We start from the raw sequence: 19,530 nt of genomic DNA, 5'->3' as shown, positions 1-19,530 counted from the left end.
CTTTATAGACTAGCAAAAGCTAAGAGAATTTAGCACCACAAAACCAGCTTTAAACAAATGCTAAAGGCACTTCTCTAAGTGGAAGAGAAAAGGCCACAACTACAAACAAGAAAATTATAAATGAGAAGACTCACTGGTAAATGCGAACATAGTAATGGTAGGAAATCATCCTCACACAGATATGATATCAAAACCAGCAATCATGAGAAAGAGAGTACAAATGCAGGATATTGGAAACACATTTGAAATTAAGACACCAGCAACTTAAAACATGAAATTAAGAGACCCGAAACTTAAAACAATCTTGTGTATGTATGTATGTGTGTGTATATATATGTAAGATTCCTATATCAAAACTTCATGGTAACCACAAATCAAAAATATACAATAGATACACACCCAAATAAGAAAAAGCAGTCCAAATACAATGCTAAAAATAGTCATCAAACCATAAGAGAGGAGAACAAAAAAGGAAGAGAAGAAAAAAGACCAACAAAACCAAACCAAAACAATTAACAAAATGGCAATAAGAACATAACATATCAATAATTACCTTAAATGTAAATGGACTAAATGCTCCAACCAAAAACACAGATGGGATGAATGGATACAAAAAACATACCCATATATATGCTGCCCTCAAGAGACCCACTTCAGTTCTAGGGACACATATAAACTGAATGGAAGAAGATATTCCATGGAAATAGAAATCAAAAGAAAGTTGCAGTAGCAATAATCATATCAGACAAAACAGACTTTACATAATGATCAAAGGATTAATACAAGAAGATATAACAATTATAAATATATATGCACCCAACATAGGAGTAACTCAATATATAAGGCAATTGCTAACAGCCATAAAATGAGAAATTGACAAACACACAAAAAAGTGGAGGACTTATACCCCACTTACATCAACAAACGGATCTTCCAGACAGAAAATCAGTAAGGAAACTTGGGCCTTAAATCACACATTAGACCAGATGACTTGATATTTAGAGAACATTCCACTCCAAAGCAGCAGAATATGCATTCTTCTCAAGTGCACATGGAGCATTCTCCAAGATAGATCACACTCTGGGTCACAAACCAAGTCTCAGTAAGTTTAAGAAAATTGAAATCAAATCAAGTATCTTTTCCAATAACAATGCAATAAGACTAGAAATCAACTACAAGAAAAAAAATCGCAAAAAACACAAACACGTGGGGACTAACAACATTCTATTAAACCAGTGGATCACTGAAGAAATCAAATAGGAAATCAAAAATATCTAGAGAAAATGAAATGGAAACATAGTGTTCCAAAATCTATGGAATGCAGCAAAAGCAGTTCGAAGAGGGAAGTTTACAGCAATATGAGCTTACCTCAGGAAACAAGAAAAATCTCAAATAAACAACCTAATCTTACACCTAAAACAACTAGGAAAAGAAGAAAAAAAAAGAAAAACCAAAACTCAAAGTTAGTAGAAGGATAGAAATCATAAATATCAGATGAAAAATAAATGAGAGATGAAGAAAACATCAGAAAAGATCAACAAACTGAATGCTGGTTCTTTGAAAAAAATTAATAAAAATTGATAAACCCTAAGCCAGACTCATCAAGAAAAAAGGGAGAGGGCTCAAATCCATAAAATTAGAGATGAAAAAAGAAGCTACAATGGACTTCACGAAATACAAAGGATCATAAGAGGCTACTACAAGTGGCTATATACCAATAAAATGAACAACCTAGTAGAAATGGACAAATTCTTAGAAAAGTACAATCTTCTAAGACTAAACCAGGAATAAATAGAAAATATGAATGGACCAGTCACAAGTATTGAAATTGAAAATGTAATTAAAAAGCTTCCAAAAAACAGAAGTCTAGGACTGGATGGCTTCATAGGCAAATACTATCAAACATTTAGAGAAGAGTTAATGCATATTTTCTTAGTCTCTTCCAAAAAGTTGCAGAGGAAGGAACATTCCCAAACTCATTCTATGAGACCATCATCACCCTTATCCCCAAACAAAAGACCCCAAAAACATTATACCAATATCACTGATGAATATAGATGCAAAAATCCTCAATAAAATGCTACTAGCAAATTGAATCCAACATTATATTAAAAGGATCATACACCATGATCTAATTGGGGGGAATACAGGATTTTTCTATATCCTCAAATCAATCAGTGTGATACACCACATTAACAAATTGAATAAAAACTATATGGTCATCTCAGTAGATGCAGAAAAAGCTTTTGACAAAATCCAACACCTATTTATGATAAAATACTCCAGAAAGGGGGAACAGTGGGAACCTGCCTCAACATAATAAAAACCACATCAGCTAACATCATTCTCAATGGTGAAAAACTGAAAGAATTTCTGCTTAGATCAGGAAGAAGAGAAGGATGTCCACTCTTGCCACTTTTATTCAAATAGTTTTGGAATTTCTAGCCATGGCAATCAGAGAAGAAGAAATAAAGGAATTAAAATTGGAAAAGAAGTAAAACTGTTGCTGTTTGCAGATGACATGATTTATACATAAAAAATCCTTCCATATGGTCAAAAAAAAGTGGCAGAAGATCTAAACAGACATTCCTCCAAAGAAGATATACAGATGGCAAAAAACACATGCAAAGATGCTCAACATCATTAATTATTTGAGAAATGTCAATCAAAACTCTGATGAGATATCACCTTATACCAGTCAGAAAATGGCCATCATCAAAAAAGGCTACAAACAATAAATGCTCCAGAGGGTGAAGAGAGAAAGAAAGAAAACCCTTCCACACTGTTGGTGGGAATGTAAATTGCTACAACCATTATGGAAAATACTATGGAGGATCCTCAAAAAACTAAAAATAGAGCTACCATGTGATCCAGCAATCTAACTCATGGGCATATATCTGGAGAAAATCATAATTCAAAAAGATACATGCACCCTAATGTTTATAACAGCACTAATTAAAATAGCCAAGACATGGAAGCAACCTAAATGTCTGCTGACAGAGGAATGGATAAAGAAGATGGGGTATATATACATATACAATAGAATATTACTCAGCCATAAAAAAGAATGGACCTAGAGATTATCATACTAAGTGAAGTAAGTCAGACAGAGAAAGACAATCTCATACTGGATATCGTTTATATGTGGAATCTAAAAAAGGATACAAATGAACTTATTTGCAGAACAGAAACAGACTCACAGACTTTGAAAACAAACTATGGTTACCGAATGGGAGAGGTGAGAGGAAGGGCGGATTGGGGGCTTGGGACTGGCACAGTGTGGAATATAGCATATGGAATGACTGGACAACAGGGAGCTACTATATAGCATAGGGAACTCTACCCAATATTCTGTGATAATCGATATGGGAAAAGAATCTGAAAAAGAATGGATATGTGAATATTTATAACTGAATCACTTCGTTGTATAGCAGAAATTATCACAACATTGTAAATCAATTATATTTCACTAAAACTTTTTTAAAAAGAAAAAAGACTAACAAAAATTAATTTACATGCCATCCACTGTGAACTTTGACATCTCTGAAAGAAATTAGTGGGTTTTTTAAAAAAGCCAACATGTGCAGAGAAGCTTAGGAAGCGATGTCTATTAAACACCCAGGAGAACTTAATGACAGTAGTGAATCTACCAACATAAATGCAGAAATGAAGGTCTTCCAAGGCTCATTAAAAACTGCCTTATAACGATAAGCTCTGAAGAAATGAGAGAGGTAAGGGAACAGAACCAAAATAATCCGATTATTACCAGCAGAAAAAGTCAAATTTTGATTTGGCCAAAATGTAGAAACAGACCATCCCAAAGGATGCTGTAATTTTACCGCACTCTACCCAGCCATCATACGTTGGCATTTTTCCACAGACGTAATGACTTTACAACCAGCTTTGTATCAGAAACACCACGGAGCTTTGATTGTTTGTTTGTTTATGTGATTGTTCAAGCTTCCTGAGGGACTCGTAGGCAGCCAGCCAGATATTGGCACATTTCAGGGTGTCTGGGTACCCTGAGCAGTCATAATGCTATCCTTCATATCTATAATAACAGCAATCTGCTAAGAGGAAAGAGCATGTTTATTACATTTTTGCCTGAAAAATACAATGGCAAATGTGGACTACTGACCTATAGAAGTAAATACTCTTGTCACTGACAACCCTAATCCTCTCCTTCAAGATGCTAAAGGGAGAGGGGGGTGAAGGAGCTTTGAGTTATTTCAGTAGACTGTCTAAAAGGCATGCTTTTGAGGTTACCCATGAACAAATGGTTTCTCTATCAAAATATGTACAATGTTATATGTCTTATTTATCTCACAGGGCTATGATTCAGAGTACTGGAAGTGCTTTGTAACCAGGAAAATGTTACACTGATACATTTGTTTTCAGTTGTAACATAACTGCATGAAAATATCTCCTACTGAAAAAATTTTAATCCAGATGAGGATTAAGTAGACAATGTTGTATTACCCCAGTAGACTGAGAAATTAATAGAAAAGAGAATACATAAAAACTTACCTTACCTTTCCTCAAAAAACTAAAAATAAAATTACCATATGATTCAGCAGTTTCACTTCTGGGTCCATACCCCAAAGAACTGCAGACAGGGCCTTGAACAGGTATTTGTACACCATGTTCACAGCATTATAATTTACAATAGCCAAAATGTGTAAATGACCTAAGTGACCACTGATGGATGAACAACATGTAGTATGTACATAGAAAGGAATATTATTCAGACTTAAAAAGAAATTTCTGACATAGGCTACAACATGGATGAACTTTGAAGGTACTATGCTGAGTAAAATAAGCCAGTCACAAAAAAGATAGATACTGAATGATTCCATCTATATTTGAGGCACCTAGAGTAGTTAAATTCATTGAGATAGAAGTAGAATGGTAGATGTCAAGAGCTACGGTGGTGGTGGAGGAGTGGTGGTGGTGGTAGTGGGAGATGGAGAGTTAATGTTTAAAGCATAGAGTTTCAGTTTGCAAGATTTAAAAGTTCTCCAAGTGGATGCTACCAATGGTTGGCCAACAATGAATGCACTTAATGCCACCAAACTGTACCATCAAAAGTTGTTAAAATGGTCAAAACAAAACCAAAAAATAAACTTACCTTACTTAGTGGAGAGGGAGCACCAGATCTAAAAGGCAACCAAAAAAATTAAACCTGAATATACATGAATATATTTGCAAAAGCATTTAAATTTGATGTTTAATCAAATATTAACTTGTTTACACACAGACTTTTTAAGTAATGGGTAAACTATTTTTAAAAAATAATTTTTATCTTTACTGAATTATGACATCTGCTTCCCATGTTTTCCATCCACTTAATTTCTAACACTAAAAATTCTTGAAATCAAAATCTAGCTTCACCATTCTTTGACCTTTACTGCCTATGTCCACCAAAAATAAACTGTTCAAATTGGAATTTTTAAAAATTTTCCAAGACTTGGGAAAAATAATGCTCTATAGAATTAAAAAAATACCCTCTGGCTTATTATATTAAAAAAGTTAGAAAACTCATTAAAGTACATTGGGATTCATTTAATCATAACTGTGATGCATAAAAAGAACACTGGAATAAAAAAGATCCCTTACAGGCCCCATGCCTGGAATGTGTCTCAGCTTCTATATGCATACCCCTAGAGTTTCTCTGTCTTTTCTCATGCTGTAATGAAAACTATCTACAAAAATATTCCCATTATCCCATTAGAACGTGGGAGCTTGTAAAAGAACAGTAACTTCAATGACTGTTTCCAAAGGAGTGAGGGAAAATCAGGAAGGAACACTTTTTTAAAAAGTTAAATTATTATAGATTATTGTATATAATTTCTAGCAAAATGCTTCAGAAACAACTGCCTAAACAGCTTAGATTTTACTAACCTGAGTTGGTGGAAGATACATTAATAATAAAACAAAATGAAGAGCAAAATACATAAGAAGCCTATCGTCCAGGATCCAATAAGATGGCACGGATGACTTTCTACTTATCAACACAGAACATATCACATGTGGCAGTAGTAAAATAAAATTAGCAGAGATTTAGCAAATGGAGTTTTATACCGTATCATGAATTTGTGTTTTAGTGGATGGAGCAAAAGAAATTTAACCACATTATATGCCAGATTAATACCGCTTATGTTCAACTTCATTTGCAAACACACGCCTGCCATATCCTGTTTAAATTTAGTTTTTACTTAAAATGAACATGAAAGCAAGGGTTCACAGAGACTTATGTTATATAATGAAGATAAGAGCCGAAGAGTAAACTACATTAGGTTACATGTAGTTAGGCTGTTATTGTCAGAGGAACATATCCTATGAAGAAAAGGATATGTGTTTGTCCATATTGCTCATCAAGGGTCTACCAAAATAATTTGGAATCAGTATTTTCTGTATCTCAGAAACCTGAAGCCTAAAAGTCTAGTACTAAAGTTGAAAATTCCCTAATGAGTTTTTGGTTAATAATTTCTCCACTCCTACCATCCTCCCCCTCTATGTGGAAAAGGAGGTTAAGACCAAATAAAAATCCAAGAAAGTAATAGCCTTAACTCTGCAAATAAAACATAGAAGCCATCTAACATGGCCACTTTCTAAGAATAAATGAACTGGAATTCATGTGTTTCTTAAGCAATTTTCTTGAGCCAGTTCTTAGTGGTACTGACACAAAGAGAAATACTAATACAAAAAAGATAATTGAGGATGAACTTTTTGAACTATAGTTTCAAACTAATACATAAAAACTCTAACATATTCTATACTCTAAAGTAAAATAAAGATATAGTAAAAATGATAGACTTTCTTTATCTGCTGTTAAAGAATACCATGCTCAAACCAAAGTATAAAATACCATAACTGGCACAAGAATCAGTTTGCCAAGCTCTTGCTAATACTAAGTGACACTATAGTTATACCATGGATTAAGAAAAAAAAAAAAATCCCTCATTATTTCTCTTCCACTAACATCCCATTTACTGCTCTGTATCTTATTTGTCTGCCTGCTCCACTAAATGCTAAATTCTTTGAAGGAAAGGAACCTACCTCGTTTTATATCAGATAACCATATTAACCAAAATATATTAACCAAACATCTTAAACAAAAATTAACCAAACATCTTCAGGATTATTTTATATACAACTAACATGTCAGGATGTGTGGCCTCTGTTTACATGGACCAGCGCCAGGATTTCATCAAAACGGTAGAGCCAGAGGTGCTCCCAATTGGGGACATCACTTTTACAAAGCATCGTTCATCACTGATTAAAATCTAAGGGCTGTGAAGCTCAGAGAAGTAAATATCTTGCCAAAGTCCCAGCATTTCTTAATAGTAGATTTCTGGCCCCAGTCTAAGTCTGTCTGATCCCAGAGCCTGTGCACGTTTCATGCTCCAACCTGTCCTACTGGAAACATGGGGTGGGGGTAGCACATCGGTTCCTCTCTGACACACACACAAATTGCTTCTTTACACCTGTACCTCAGTGGATTTTCTACCCTACCATTGGCTCTCTATAAAATATAATGCTATGATCTTTTATATATACATAATGACATTAATTAAAGACCTACATTTATTTTAATAACTTCAGCTAGAGACCCCAGTAAACTGTGTTGGGAAAAATAAAGCATAGATGTAATTTTAGAAGAGAATGAACGACCCATAGTAATCTACCCTCAATTCTATCAAATGTTACAGACAAATCCATGGGTTTTTATGATGAACACAGAAAATGCCAAGGTTAATTTCCAACATGTAAGTAAGCTATCAAAAGAGGAAATTATATTTCTTATTCACAACATTGATCCCTACACAGTTTTGGTCATAAATATTAGCCAGAAAAACAAACCAAACACAGAGGTGAAAAACCTATCTACATCTTCCAGATAATTTTAATTGCAATAAACTTATCTCTGTACTGTCAACACTTACTAAACCCACATATAAAATCAATTTCTCTCTTTTGATCTGTGGAATTGTAGAAACAGACAATATACAAAAGTATATCATACTGTATTGAATTACATTTCAAAACTGAGTATCAGTAGATATAAAGCACTACAATATAAAAAGGCCTACAATTTTTTTTAGTAGACATTTGAAAATGTCTTCATTTTATGCATTTACTTGACTTAGAGGTTAGGATAGTTTTGCACTGTTACTAGAAGACAAAGAAAACAATAAACAATTTTAAGTGATTCCTTTTCTTTACAACATTGTCTTTAGGCACTTCTGGATGAGCCATAGGGATATCTTTTGTTTACTAAACAAATGAAAAAGTCTTTGATTTTTAAAATCTAAGAAGAAAAATATGTGTATAAACCTAGGAGAGACTGTTAGTCTTCATTTAAGAAGACTAAAATAAAGTAAAACCATTTATGCCGGTCACCTTGGGAGACAAATCCTTAAAAAGCATAATGAAAAAAACACAGGTGTGTGAAATGGACAGAAATCAATTCCAAATGTTTGAAATATCAAATATGGGATCTTAAAGAGTGTTTTTTGCATTTTTAGTAATAAGCAAATGCAAAAAAGTCACTCAGTATAGTACTCACCCTTCACTTAAGTTCCCAGGTAAGCACAAACATACAAAGAAGAAAATAGTTAACTATTATAGTTCATTTATTTAAAAAATAGGGACTAAACAAAAGACAAGTTCATATGTGGTCTCAGCCAATTCAGAAAAGAAATCTGATGAGCATACAATGATTCCAAAGGAGAGAGGAAAGTTATGCTCAGCAAAAGGTAATTCAAAACAGAAAACCATGTTTTTACTTCACTACTCTTAGAAATATACTAAGTATCCATAGCTAAATAGACCAAAAATAGTTTGTAGCAGCCACAAGGAGGGGATTTAGATTTGAAGTTAGGGTTAAGGACATGTGCTAGAGAAGGCAGCTTCTCGCATGACTACAGCCCTGGTAGATTTAAGGAGGGAAAAGGGTGGGCAGGGGAGGCAGTGGGGGTGGGGGGGTGGCGGTGGTGGGGTGTGGAGGAGGTGGGGGTGGCGGTGGTGGGGTGTGGAGGAGGTGGGGTAGGGTGGGAACCTGAAGAGGTAAGAAGGCAGAGAAATCCTCATTGCCCAAGGGAGAGGCTCTAACTTTGGGGATAAGCGTATTTCCTTAGTTAAAGGGACCCTTCTGCCACAAGAACAGGGACATTTCTCAGGCTTCCTGCCTCCTTCGGCTTAAATCCTGGGCAATTCATTTGGCTTCCCTGACACCCTAATATGGGGTTGAGGGGGACAGCAATTACTGGAAATGAGCACCTTCTTTTGTGACTTAATATACTCTGTCTCTTCAGTTGACATCCATCTGCCCACAAAAGTCTGATTGTCCATGTCCACTCTGAAGCAGGGACAGTCCTTGGGCTATGGTACAGCCTTGACAGAGGCCCTGAGAGGTCTTGCCATCCTTCATACTAAATAGCTTGGCCATCACTGCCTGAGAGAGTCCTACACAGCTGTTTATAACCGAAAATTTAAGACGTGTGATAATTATTACACTAAGTTGGAAAAGATGACAGAAATAATCCTTATATAATGAAACAACAAGCAAAAAAGTGACATCAAGACACGAGTCTAGATTCTGGGAGAATGCTCACAGAGGTGAAAAAGCATCCTGATAGCTGTATCACAGGTAATGTCCACCATCAATCTACAGCCCTGCAATGAGCAGTTCACAGGTTGTCTCTGCTCATCTCTTCTGTCAATCTAAACAGAATCAACATAAAGCTGGGATCACGACCACCAGTAACAAAAAGATTTCAAGCTGACTTTGTAGAGAGGGCTACATTGTTTTTAGGCAGAGATAATGAAATAGAAAATACTCTCAGACTTTAATAATCAGAAAGTCCACTTAAACCACATGTGAGTGGGGAATCAGTGTGTACATGATTAAGGAAGGCTTCTAGGATGTGTAAAAAGTCAGAGACAAGGAGGGCAGGCATCCAAGATGAGCAGGATTAGAGTTGGAGCAAGGCATAAAGACTGGAAAGCACTGGGTCTTATGAACAGACAAGTGTGACACCGGCTGGAGAGAAGAACAAACATGGAAACTGGCAATGAGAAAAAATGGTCAAAAATCTAAGTGTCCAAACACAAAGGTTGAAAATCTACTAAAATGACACTTATTGCTGCTTGATTGCCCCTCTGTCTATAATAAGATCTCTGAGCACAATATCAGCAGGATGCTATGCTGAAGGGTCCAGGTGGGAAAAGCCTGGAGTCCAGAAAACAATACCTGAAGGCTTTGCTTTTTCACTGTGGGGCTGGTAAACATAACACAGTGTTCAAGGCTGCTTGTGAAATTATGTTTGTTTTTGCTCATACTCAATGACGATAGCCTCAGTTTTCAGACAAAAACAACTCTTTTTCTGAGTATTGTGAATCCCTTCAGAGAGCAAATAAATACATCAGCAAATTCAGTCAACACAGGTACAACTTAGTAATGTGTTGCATTAGCCTGCAGACAGATTTACCTAAACATAAGGGTCACACTCATTAGTAAATGGGAAAGATGGAGGCTTTGAGGGAACTCAGAAAGATTACAATAAAGCAAACCCTAAAATTGGGGTACCATGACAAAACTCATTTTGTAAAGAATGTGTCTAGTATTTTTCATTTTAGAATATACAACTCATGCATACTTGTTTCCAGGTTTCTTTCCTTCTAATGTATTTAGATGCTGTTCAAGGGTCTCCATAAGACTGCTGGGAGCCTACAATAAGAAAGTAAAAAATAAATGTCTGCATTGTTCTCTTTCAAAATAAATACACTGGAACATCACTGTAACTTTGTAGAGTGGAGGTCTGTGTACCCCAATCCATATGGGAGATAATTTCATCCCAGGTTCTTTTGATATTTCAAGTACTTAAATTCTACAGAATATCAGACAGGCCCATCTCACATATACTGAACTTCACTGTGTCACAGGGTTACAGTGTGGTTTCAGTGTAGAAATTACATTGGATAGACTTTTTCTAAGATATTAACTTAAATGTAGTAAACTCTATCAAATCAAGTGTACCATATGCTTCCATAAGACCACAGTGAAAAAAAAGAAGGTATCTGAATCCAAGTCAGAAGCATAAGTGCCCAAATACAAACTTATAGAAATAGGAAAATACAGTAAAATCTCTGTATTCACATTTGACTTAAATATTAGGAAAAATATTAAATATTAGGAAACTTACTCACATTTGACTAAAATATTAGGAAAAAATACTACTTTGTTAAAAAAGGGAGGGTATGTGAGAGTTGTGGAGAAAAACACAACTTTAATAGTCAATCATAATTAAGACTTTCATGCTATCAAGCTACTTTATATATATAATGAAGTAACTTTATCAAATATTACTGTTATAATAAGACTATGGTGTATTGGCAAATTTAATATATTTCAAATCTTTTGTTAAGAAGTACCTGAATGTTTGTTTTTATAATAATACTTTAAGTAATATAAAGTGATGGCATTTTACTGTATATTAGAAGGAGAAATAATAGGTTCATATAAATATTCCACTTCATCTATATCTCAAGCATTAGAAATTTAATTTCACCTTTCTCAAATAATCTTAACCCAAATTAGACCTCAACAGCAGCACAGGCATTCAAAGACTAGCATTACATTTATAGGTAAGTTCAATTATGACAACTGTTCTTTAAATTAATATAAAATTAGTTTTGAAGGGTTTTAGAAATATGCTAACTGCCAAAATAGCTCACAGAATTCAAGGAAATTCATGTAACTGTGCATTTTACATTACACCTATGACAAACGAAAATAAAATTCTTATTAAAAATTTTTAATTCCAAAGTTCAGGATATTTAATGTTCATTTTATCTCACTAACAGATTTATAAACTGTCTTCATAATATTGTGATTATGTAATTATGTGATTATAAGTGTAAATTTCTAAGCCAAACATAAATGTATAAATATAAATAAATGAACAAAAATATTAACTTGACCAAAATGATGAAGGTAGGGTAGAAAGGCATAGCCCTATGAGGATTATACAAAAAGTTAATGGCTATAGAGTAGAAAAAAAATAATTGGTGGATATGATAAATTTTGAAAATTATAAAAACTAGAATTTTTAAATATAGCTTAGGTAAAAATGGACTTAGGAACTTTCAGTAAACTACAATTTGTGAAATACTTCCAAGTTTGAAAAAAAATAATTTTTAAGAGATAAAGGAAATTTTGCTTTATAGAAAAATAATAAACTATAAAAATGTGCTCATTTAATAAACAGAATGTATACTGTAACCTTAAAAGGAAGAAAACAGAAGTGGATTCACAATTTTTAGATGAACTGACAACTTCAAAAACGTTATACTAATTGTTATAATAATAATCATGATAATTGCCATAACAATGGAATCTAGGAGGCCTGGGCATAGAGATTTCCATTTTTTGAAACTCCATTATTTTCATTGGGATCACAGTAAGGGAAGAATATATCAAGCCATAGAACCTCTCTCCAGGTTGAGGACTTAGGTCCTCTGAATACTAAATGCAATGTAAAATGTGATTCTTTGCTAAATCTGTTTTAAAAATGCTATTTATAATCACAGAATAGAGAACAATATGTGATAACAAAAAAGTAGTATTTTTTCTATATAGTTTCTTAATTATCTAGAAACAAAATCCCCCAAACGAGAATGACAGTTCACAATGCCATCCTTTTTGTAAAGTTTCTTAGTAATTTAAGAGGAAAAAAATTAAAGTATCAGTCATAAAAACATCGCAGTAGTCAAAAGAAATCTGACCAAGAATAGACTACAAAACTGACTTTGCTTTAAGAGGATTTATTTTACAATGCATTGAACATAAATTTAGTTGGAGAATTTTATCTTAGAGGTTTACAAATGCTTCATCATTTATGTCTCTCATAAGGACATGTAAAATCTAAAAGAAATAAGCTCCTAAAATGTTTTCGGAGGGGAAAACAATCTACTTTCATAGCAAAATTTGAGAGTGTAGGGAATACTGGCTGCCTTCTCAACCGTATCTATAGCACTGAGCACATCCTGGCAGGCCATGGACAAAAAATGACAACTGTCTCAAGTTTTCAAGGGGCAAAACTTTGAGAATGCCTCTGCTGTTGTAAAAGGAACTTTAGTATCATTAGCAGTATCTTTAATTGTTTATTTGAAATAATGCTGAAGTCAATTAGATGGAAAATACCAACCCAAAGGACAAGAGGCAGCCTGTGAAAGCTAATCAATAACAATGATAAATCATGGTTACCAATTCATCAGCAGTACAGTCTTTAAGAGGAGACTTTTCTTTACCAGTGGTTTTCAGATCAACCAGAATTCCTGACATCAAAACCTAAGATGTTTTTCATAAATGGAGATATATTAAATTTAGAAGGTGCAGGTGCATGCACGCACACATGCACACACATGCACACACACACACACCAGGCAGGAAATCGATTTTGAGAAATCCTTTTCTTGGAACAAATTCATAGCTAATTGTGAGTACAGGAACAAAAAGGAAGCCTCCATCTACAATTCAGATGCTTTAGATTCTAAAGCATCATTAAAACCAAATGGGGAAAAAAAGCAACCAAAAGATCATTTGAATTTTTGATCATGAGATCTAAGAACCCACTGGAAAGAGCTGGGGAGAAACATTTCGGTTCTGATACCATATTTACTTCTTACCCAATATAGTACTTTTAAATGTTTACAAAAATTTTTCATTGATATTTGTAAGTCATTTAAAATGCTATAACGATGCTATTATATGCACAACTTAAAAAGGGCTACAGATGATTGCACTGGTATTTACAGTGCATTTTCTAACCTAAAAGATAGCCATTCAATTCCTCTCTTTCATCTTGCTGCAAGAGGAATTTTAATTCTTTTTTCAGTTAGCCCTCCTGGTCCCCATCTCCACTTTAATCCTCTTCCTTGTTGGCTATTTTTGCTTCTTACCAAGGCTAGATTCAGTGGCCATGGTGGCCAAAGAGAAGAGTGGCAGAGGGCAGAATGTAATCTCAGAGATCTTAAACTGAATCTGCACAACTTGGCATTTCTGACCTGATGCCAGATTAGTTCTGGTCTAACACTATCTGAAGGATTAACTATAGAACAGCTCACATTTCAGTTTGGATCTGACTGTATTGCCACAGTGGGGCTAAACTGACAGCTCAGAGATAAGCCTCCATTAGACCTGTGGACACAGTTTGAAACAAAAATTAGGGAGTGTGTTTAGCTCAGGTGCTCATGATCCCAACAGAACTCACAATTAGGTTACTTATTAAGAAATTTAGAAGCACACAATACTCTTGAACTGAGATTTAAATATACACTGGAGAAATGAACTAGAGGATTTTTTTATGGGAGGTAATTTCAAAATAAATGTTAATATTAACATTTATGTGGCTCTTAAGGTCCTAACAAAAGCAGAGGATAGAGTGTTAGCAGTATCTAACAAATATCTACCATAGGATAGCTTTCTACTAGATCCAGGGCTAGATTTAACATATTTAAGGATGAGTCTCTGTTTCCTAAATTATGATAACATGGAGCATACATTGTTAAATAAAACATTATGTCTCTGAACTTAAGAGAAGATTATATAAATTATAATGGCTATTACAGTCATTAAAAAATTAAATCTAAGTATGTAGATCCTCTTTTAAATGATATACTCTAATTTTCTAATTTTATTTTATTTTTTCTTTTTGGGCTATGCCAATGACATATGGAAGTTCCTGGGCCAGGGAATGACTCTTAGCTGAAGCTGTGACCTACACCGCAGCTGCAGCAACACTGGATTCTTAACCCACTGCACTGGGCTGGGGATTGAATCAGCACCTACACAGAGATAAGCCAGATCATTAATCCACTAAGCCACAGTGGGAACTCCTGTAATTTTCTAATTTTAAGAACAAAAAGTATTTAAGTATTCTTTTTAACCTTTCCTTGTCTCCCTTCATATTCTGCCTATACTGAGATAAATGAGAACTATTTTTTTCTTAGCTCTCAGCCTAACAATACACTGAGTTTTATTTATTTATTATTTTTGTCTTTTTAGGGCTGCACCCGTGGCATATGGAGGTACCCAGGGTAGGGGTCAAATCAGAGCTACAGCTGCCAGCCTACACCACAGCCACAGCAACACGGAATTCATGCTGCGTCTGTGACCTATACCACAGCTCACAGCCACACCGTATCCTTAACCCACTGAGCGAGGCCAGGGATGGAACCTGCATCCTCATGGATACCAGTCAGATTTGTTTCTGCTGAGCCACAATGGGAACTCCCGATTTATCATTTCTAAAAGCTATTCACTGAGTCAAATATTTAAACATCCACCTTTGGTAGGTTTACGTGTATTATTTATCTGAGCTATTTTTAAAAACAGCAATGTTAACATTTGTTATGATTCAATAATTTAAAATGAAAGCACACTGATTTTCTTTGCTTTTTCTTACAGTGGTACACAATTCACAAATCTTTATCAAAATCTCTTTAAAGAGATCTTTAATAGCATTTTATGCCCACCTAATTTTTAGTCATATCCAAGATGATATTAGTATCTTATTTAGGTATGTACCTGCTCAAAGAACATTATCTCCTCATAACAGCAAAAATACTTTACACCAATAATCTGTCTACTAGAAGGTACTGTCTCTCAAATTTTATTTTATTTATTTTTATTTTTTTATTTTTTTTTGTCTTTTTGCCATTCCTTGGGCTGCTTCCGAGGCATATGGAGGTTCCCAGGCTAGGGGTCGAATCAGAGCCATAGCCACCGGCCTACACCACAGCCGCAGGAATGCGGGATCCGAGCTGTGTCTGCAACCTACACCACAGTTCATGGCAACGCCAGATCCTTAACCCACAGAGCAAAGCCAGGGATCGAACCCACAACCTCATGGTTCTTAGTCGGATTCGTTAACCACTGCGCCACAACGGGAACTCCTGTCTCTCAAATTTTAAATCAAAAAGTACAATGCCATCATGTTCTGCATTGTTGAGTTTTATTTATGAAGAACCCTTGGTATTCAACGGTTATTTTAATAATGTCAATACAGAGACCATTACTTTGGATTTCTCTAATTTTTAATAAAAATGTAAGATTAACATTATTTAAATATGGAAAAATTTTAAGGGATTTTAATACTATTAAAAGTTGGAACCTTTCAATTATGATAATTTTCTTCACTTAAAATAACTTTTCTTTATTTACAAAGACAGAACATTCATATATTTATTAGTGGTATATAAGACAGCAGTTCTATAGTCTCACCTATCATCTAACTCTAGTGAAAGAAGATATTTGAGACAGAATTTTACTGTAACAGAGTGACACTCTGATTAAATAAACAAAATTCCTCCAATTATGAGAAAGGTCATACAATGATTCTGTATATGCAAATGATCTTGATTTTTGAGCAGCGACACAACATACTCACTTGACAGACAAAAGGATTGATAAGGAAGAAGTCCTATTGTTTTTGCTTTCTAGATGTCCCCAGAAAAATCACTCATCTACCAGTAGGTTTTTTTTTTTCTTTTAAGGTTATTGTTTCTTTGTTTGTTTATAGAAATTCCCTCACTTCCTGGGGAGACGAGAATCAGTAGAACGATGACATCAGTGTTCTCCTCATTCTGCCCCTCCCCCACCCCGGGACATGTTAAAAGCTAGAAGCAGAAGCAGGAAGAACAGTTAGAATGTTCTGGTTCTGATCGCAGGCCTGCAAAGAGTCGCTTTTCACGGATAAAGCACTTTTTAAACATTATTCCAGGCTTCCTTCTGATTCAAGTTTAAGAATGGAAAAAAAAAAAAAGAGCTCAATAAGTAAATTCAGTTGCCTTTATAGAAGAAACTATTTTATAAGAGTAGGAAAATATTCATATTAACTCCAGAAATTTATTCAGTAGCTAGAAAAAAATAAGTTAGAGTGATTTCCAAGAACAAAGGCTGGCCTGCATTCAAAAGGCATTAAATGCTTCTAAGACTCTGCCCTGGGTAAGACCACCGATGGTAAACTATGGAGAAACAATTTCATAAATACTAAGTTTTTCACTCAGAGAATCACTTACCTGTGTGAGGTCAGGAATGTCACCTTTATCAATGCCAACTTGCTGTGGATTAAAAAAAATGTTACTTAGTAGGATTTGAATGATTAATTTCTTTGCACTTATACAAATTAGTTAAAACCACAGCTCAGTCCTGGGTGTAAAATTATTATATATGTATATATATATGTGTATATATATATGTGTATGTGTATATATATATATATATATGCTCTTTATGTAGTTTTCCTCTCAATATAAGAGCAATGATTTTGTTAATATAGTTAGATATAACAAGTTCATAGAATTTTGCTAGAACCCCCCAAAAGAACTTAAGTAACTGAAGTATAAAAGGTTTCCTCCATGGTTAATGACAACTAACAATTTTTTAAAATGCTTACACTACATTTATTTATTTTTTATTTATTTATGCTTTTTAGGGCCACACCTGTGGCATATGGAAGTTCCCAGGCTAGCAGTCGAATCAGAGCTATAGCCACTGGCCTACACCACAATCACAACAATGCAAGATCCAAAGCTCCTGTGCGACCTACATCACAGCTCACAGCAACGCTGGATCCTTAACCCACTGAGCAAGGCAAGGGATCAATCTTGCATCCATATGGATCCTAGTCAAGCTTGTTACCGCTGAGCCACAATGGGAACTCTTGCTTAGACTAAATTTAAACTGTGACTTACATGCAGTCAATCCTCTGGACAGGGAATGTTCATTTAATTTTAATAACTTGTTCAGGATATAGTTTCCGCCCTTCCTCATACATTTTGTTAGCTTCCTATGTATCCTTCCAGAGTTTATGTATAATACAAGGAAATATGATATATAAATACATATTTATTTTCCACATTATTATACAATAAGAGTGTATTATATAACTGGGATTATACTTTTCATTTAATAATATATCTTTGGGCTATATCTATACTATACACAGTTTCCTTATTTTTAAAACAACTTCCTTGCCCTATAATTTATTTAACAATCACCTATTAATGGCATTTAAGTTGCTTCCAATCTATTGCCATTGCAAGTAATATTGCACACATCATTTTATACCTGTGTGGACACATCTGTAGGATACATTTATAGGAGTAGAATTACTGGATAAAAGCATATGCAAATTTCTAATTTTTGTAGCTTGGGGAAGGTGAGGGGGCAGAAAAAGAAAGTTAACAAGAGCAAAATATGGGACTATATTAATAAAGGTGAATCAGTGAAGAGAGTTTATAGGTGTTCACTATACAACCCTACCAACTCTTTTGTAGGCCTAAAAATTATTCAAAATAAAAAGTTGGAGAAAAATACAAATCATAAATTCAATGATCTCATTTAATATTAATGATGAATCTCAAAGAAACAAAGTGAGTTAAACTGAGACTCTCTGAGAAAGAAGTGCTTCGGTTACGCTGACCTAAATGTAGAGGTAAATACAGAAAGAGCCAGTGTTGGGCTCTTGTGAAGACAATAAGGCAAACTGGAGAGTAGAAAATCCACTTGTGTGTCATCTGCTGAGCTAACTCCTTTCCTTTGCCTTTGCAATATCTAAAGCAGAGTTTCTTAGCCCTGGCACTACTGACATTTCTGGATGATAATTCTTTGTCAGGGGCTATCTTGTGCCCTGTAGGATGCCAGCAGCATCCTTAGTCTCTACCCACTGGGTGCTAGTGGCCCTCTCCTTCCTCCAGTGTGACAACCAGAAATATCTCCAGATGATGTCCCTTAGAGAGGAAGGGGGAGCAAAGTCACCCACCTTTAAGAGCCACTAGAACTCTAGCCCTCGTCCTTCTGTATGAACTCAGGCTGGAGAGTCTTTCCAGAAATAAAGCTGTCATCTGCTGATGACTGAACCCTGACTTTTCGGGAAGTCATTGCTATTTCCCTAAACTCATCTATATCATTTCAAATTATAGAAACGATAACTAAGGCAACTTCATTCTGTTTATTTTCATATTTGAGTACTTCTTGAGAAGATCCATTAAAAATTCATATGAATGAAGTAAGCGCTCATGAAATTAAAGCATTATGGATCCCTAATATTGGAATCACTTTAGTAAAAGGCGCTGTGCGTTTCTATTAAGTGGGTAATTCTGTTAAAGATGCAACTTAGGAGTTCTTCCTTTACCTTGCTGTTTTTTCTGCCCTGAACTTCTGAACCAAAATGAAGTTGGAGGATGGAGCTAAAAAAGTGTGATTGTATTTCAGAAATCTCATCACTTTCTGTCTGAAAGTATTCTGGGAGCTGTAACTCCTATGAGTTGGAGTTGGTATTTACCTTGGAATAGCAAACTAAGAATAACTTAGTTCTATGAAAGGGAAGTGAGCTCATCAGGAATGCCTATCTCTGTAAAATAACCATTTTACGAAGTTTCAGTTGTCTGCTTTAGGATACTTCAGTATTCAAAATCACAACATGCAAAGGTTTCTGCGTCACAAGCAATTCCTCTGCAATA

At 34.8% G+C, this 19,530-nt stretch overlaps 1 protein-coding gene across 25 annotated transcripts in view; it reads right to left on the bottom strand.

Annotated features, from left to right (window-relative positions):
• SNAP91 (synaptosome associated protein 91) overlaps positions 1-19,530 on the bottom strand; it is a 157,622-nt gene that overhangs the window by 63,861 nt on the left and 74,231 nt on the right. For all 25 annotated transcript variants that reach the window (XM_021091696.2, XM_021091727.2, XM_084963950.1 and 22 more), the window contains exons 9-11: positions 17,086-17,127; positions 10,662-10,732; positions 5,129-5,156 (exon numbers count right to left, since the gene is read on the bottom strand). In XM_021091696.2, the coding sequence (XP_020947355.2) occupies positions 5,129-5,156; positions 10,662-10,732; positions 17,086-17,127 (141 nt within the window). The remainder of the gene's footprint in view (positions 1-5,128; positions 5,157-10,661; positions 10,733-17,085; positions 17,128-19,530) is intronic.

This window comes from Sus scrofa, chromosome 1, assembly GCF_054392235.1.
Source record: "Sus scrofa isolate SSC_HxYL_T2T_F1_AM1 chromosome 1, Sscrofa_HxYL_maternal_Yorkshire_Landrace_v2.0, whole genome shotgun sequence".
Lineage (NCBI taxonomy): Eukaryota > Metazoa > Chordata > Mammalia > Artiodactyla > Suidae > Sus > Sus scrofa.
The sequence above is the reverse complement of the archived record's forward strand: the minus strand, read 5'-3'. Positions and strand labels throughout refer to the sequence as shown.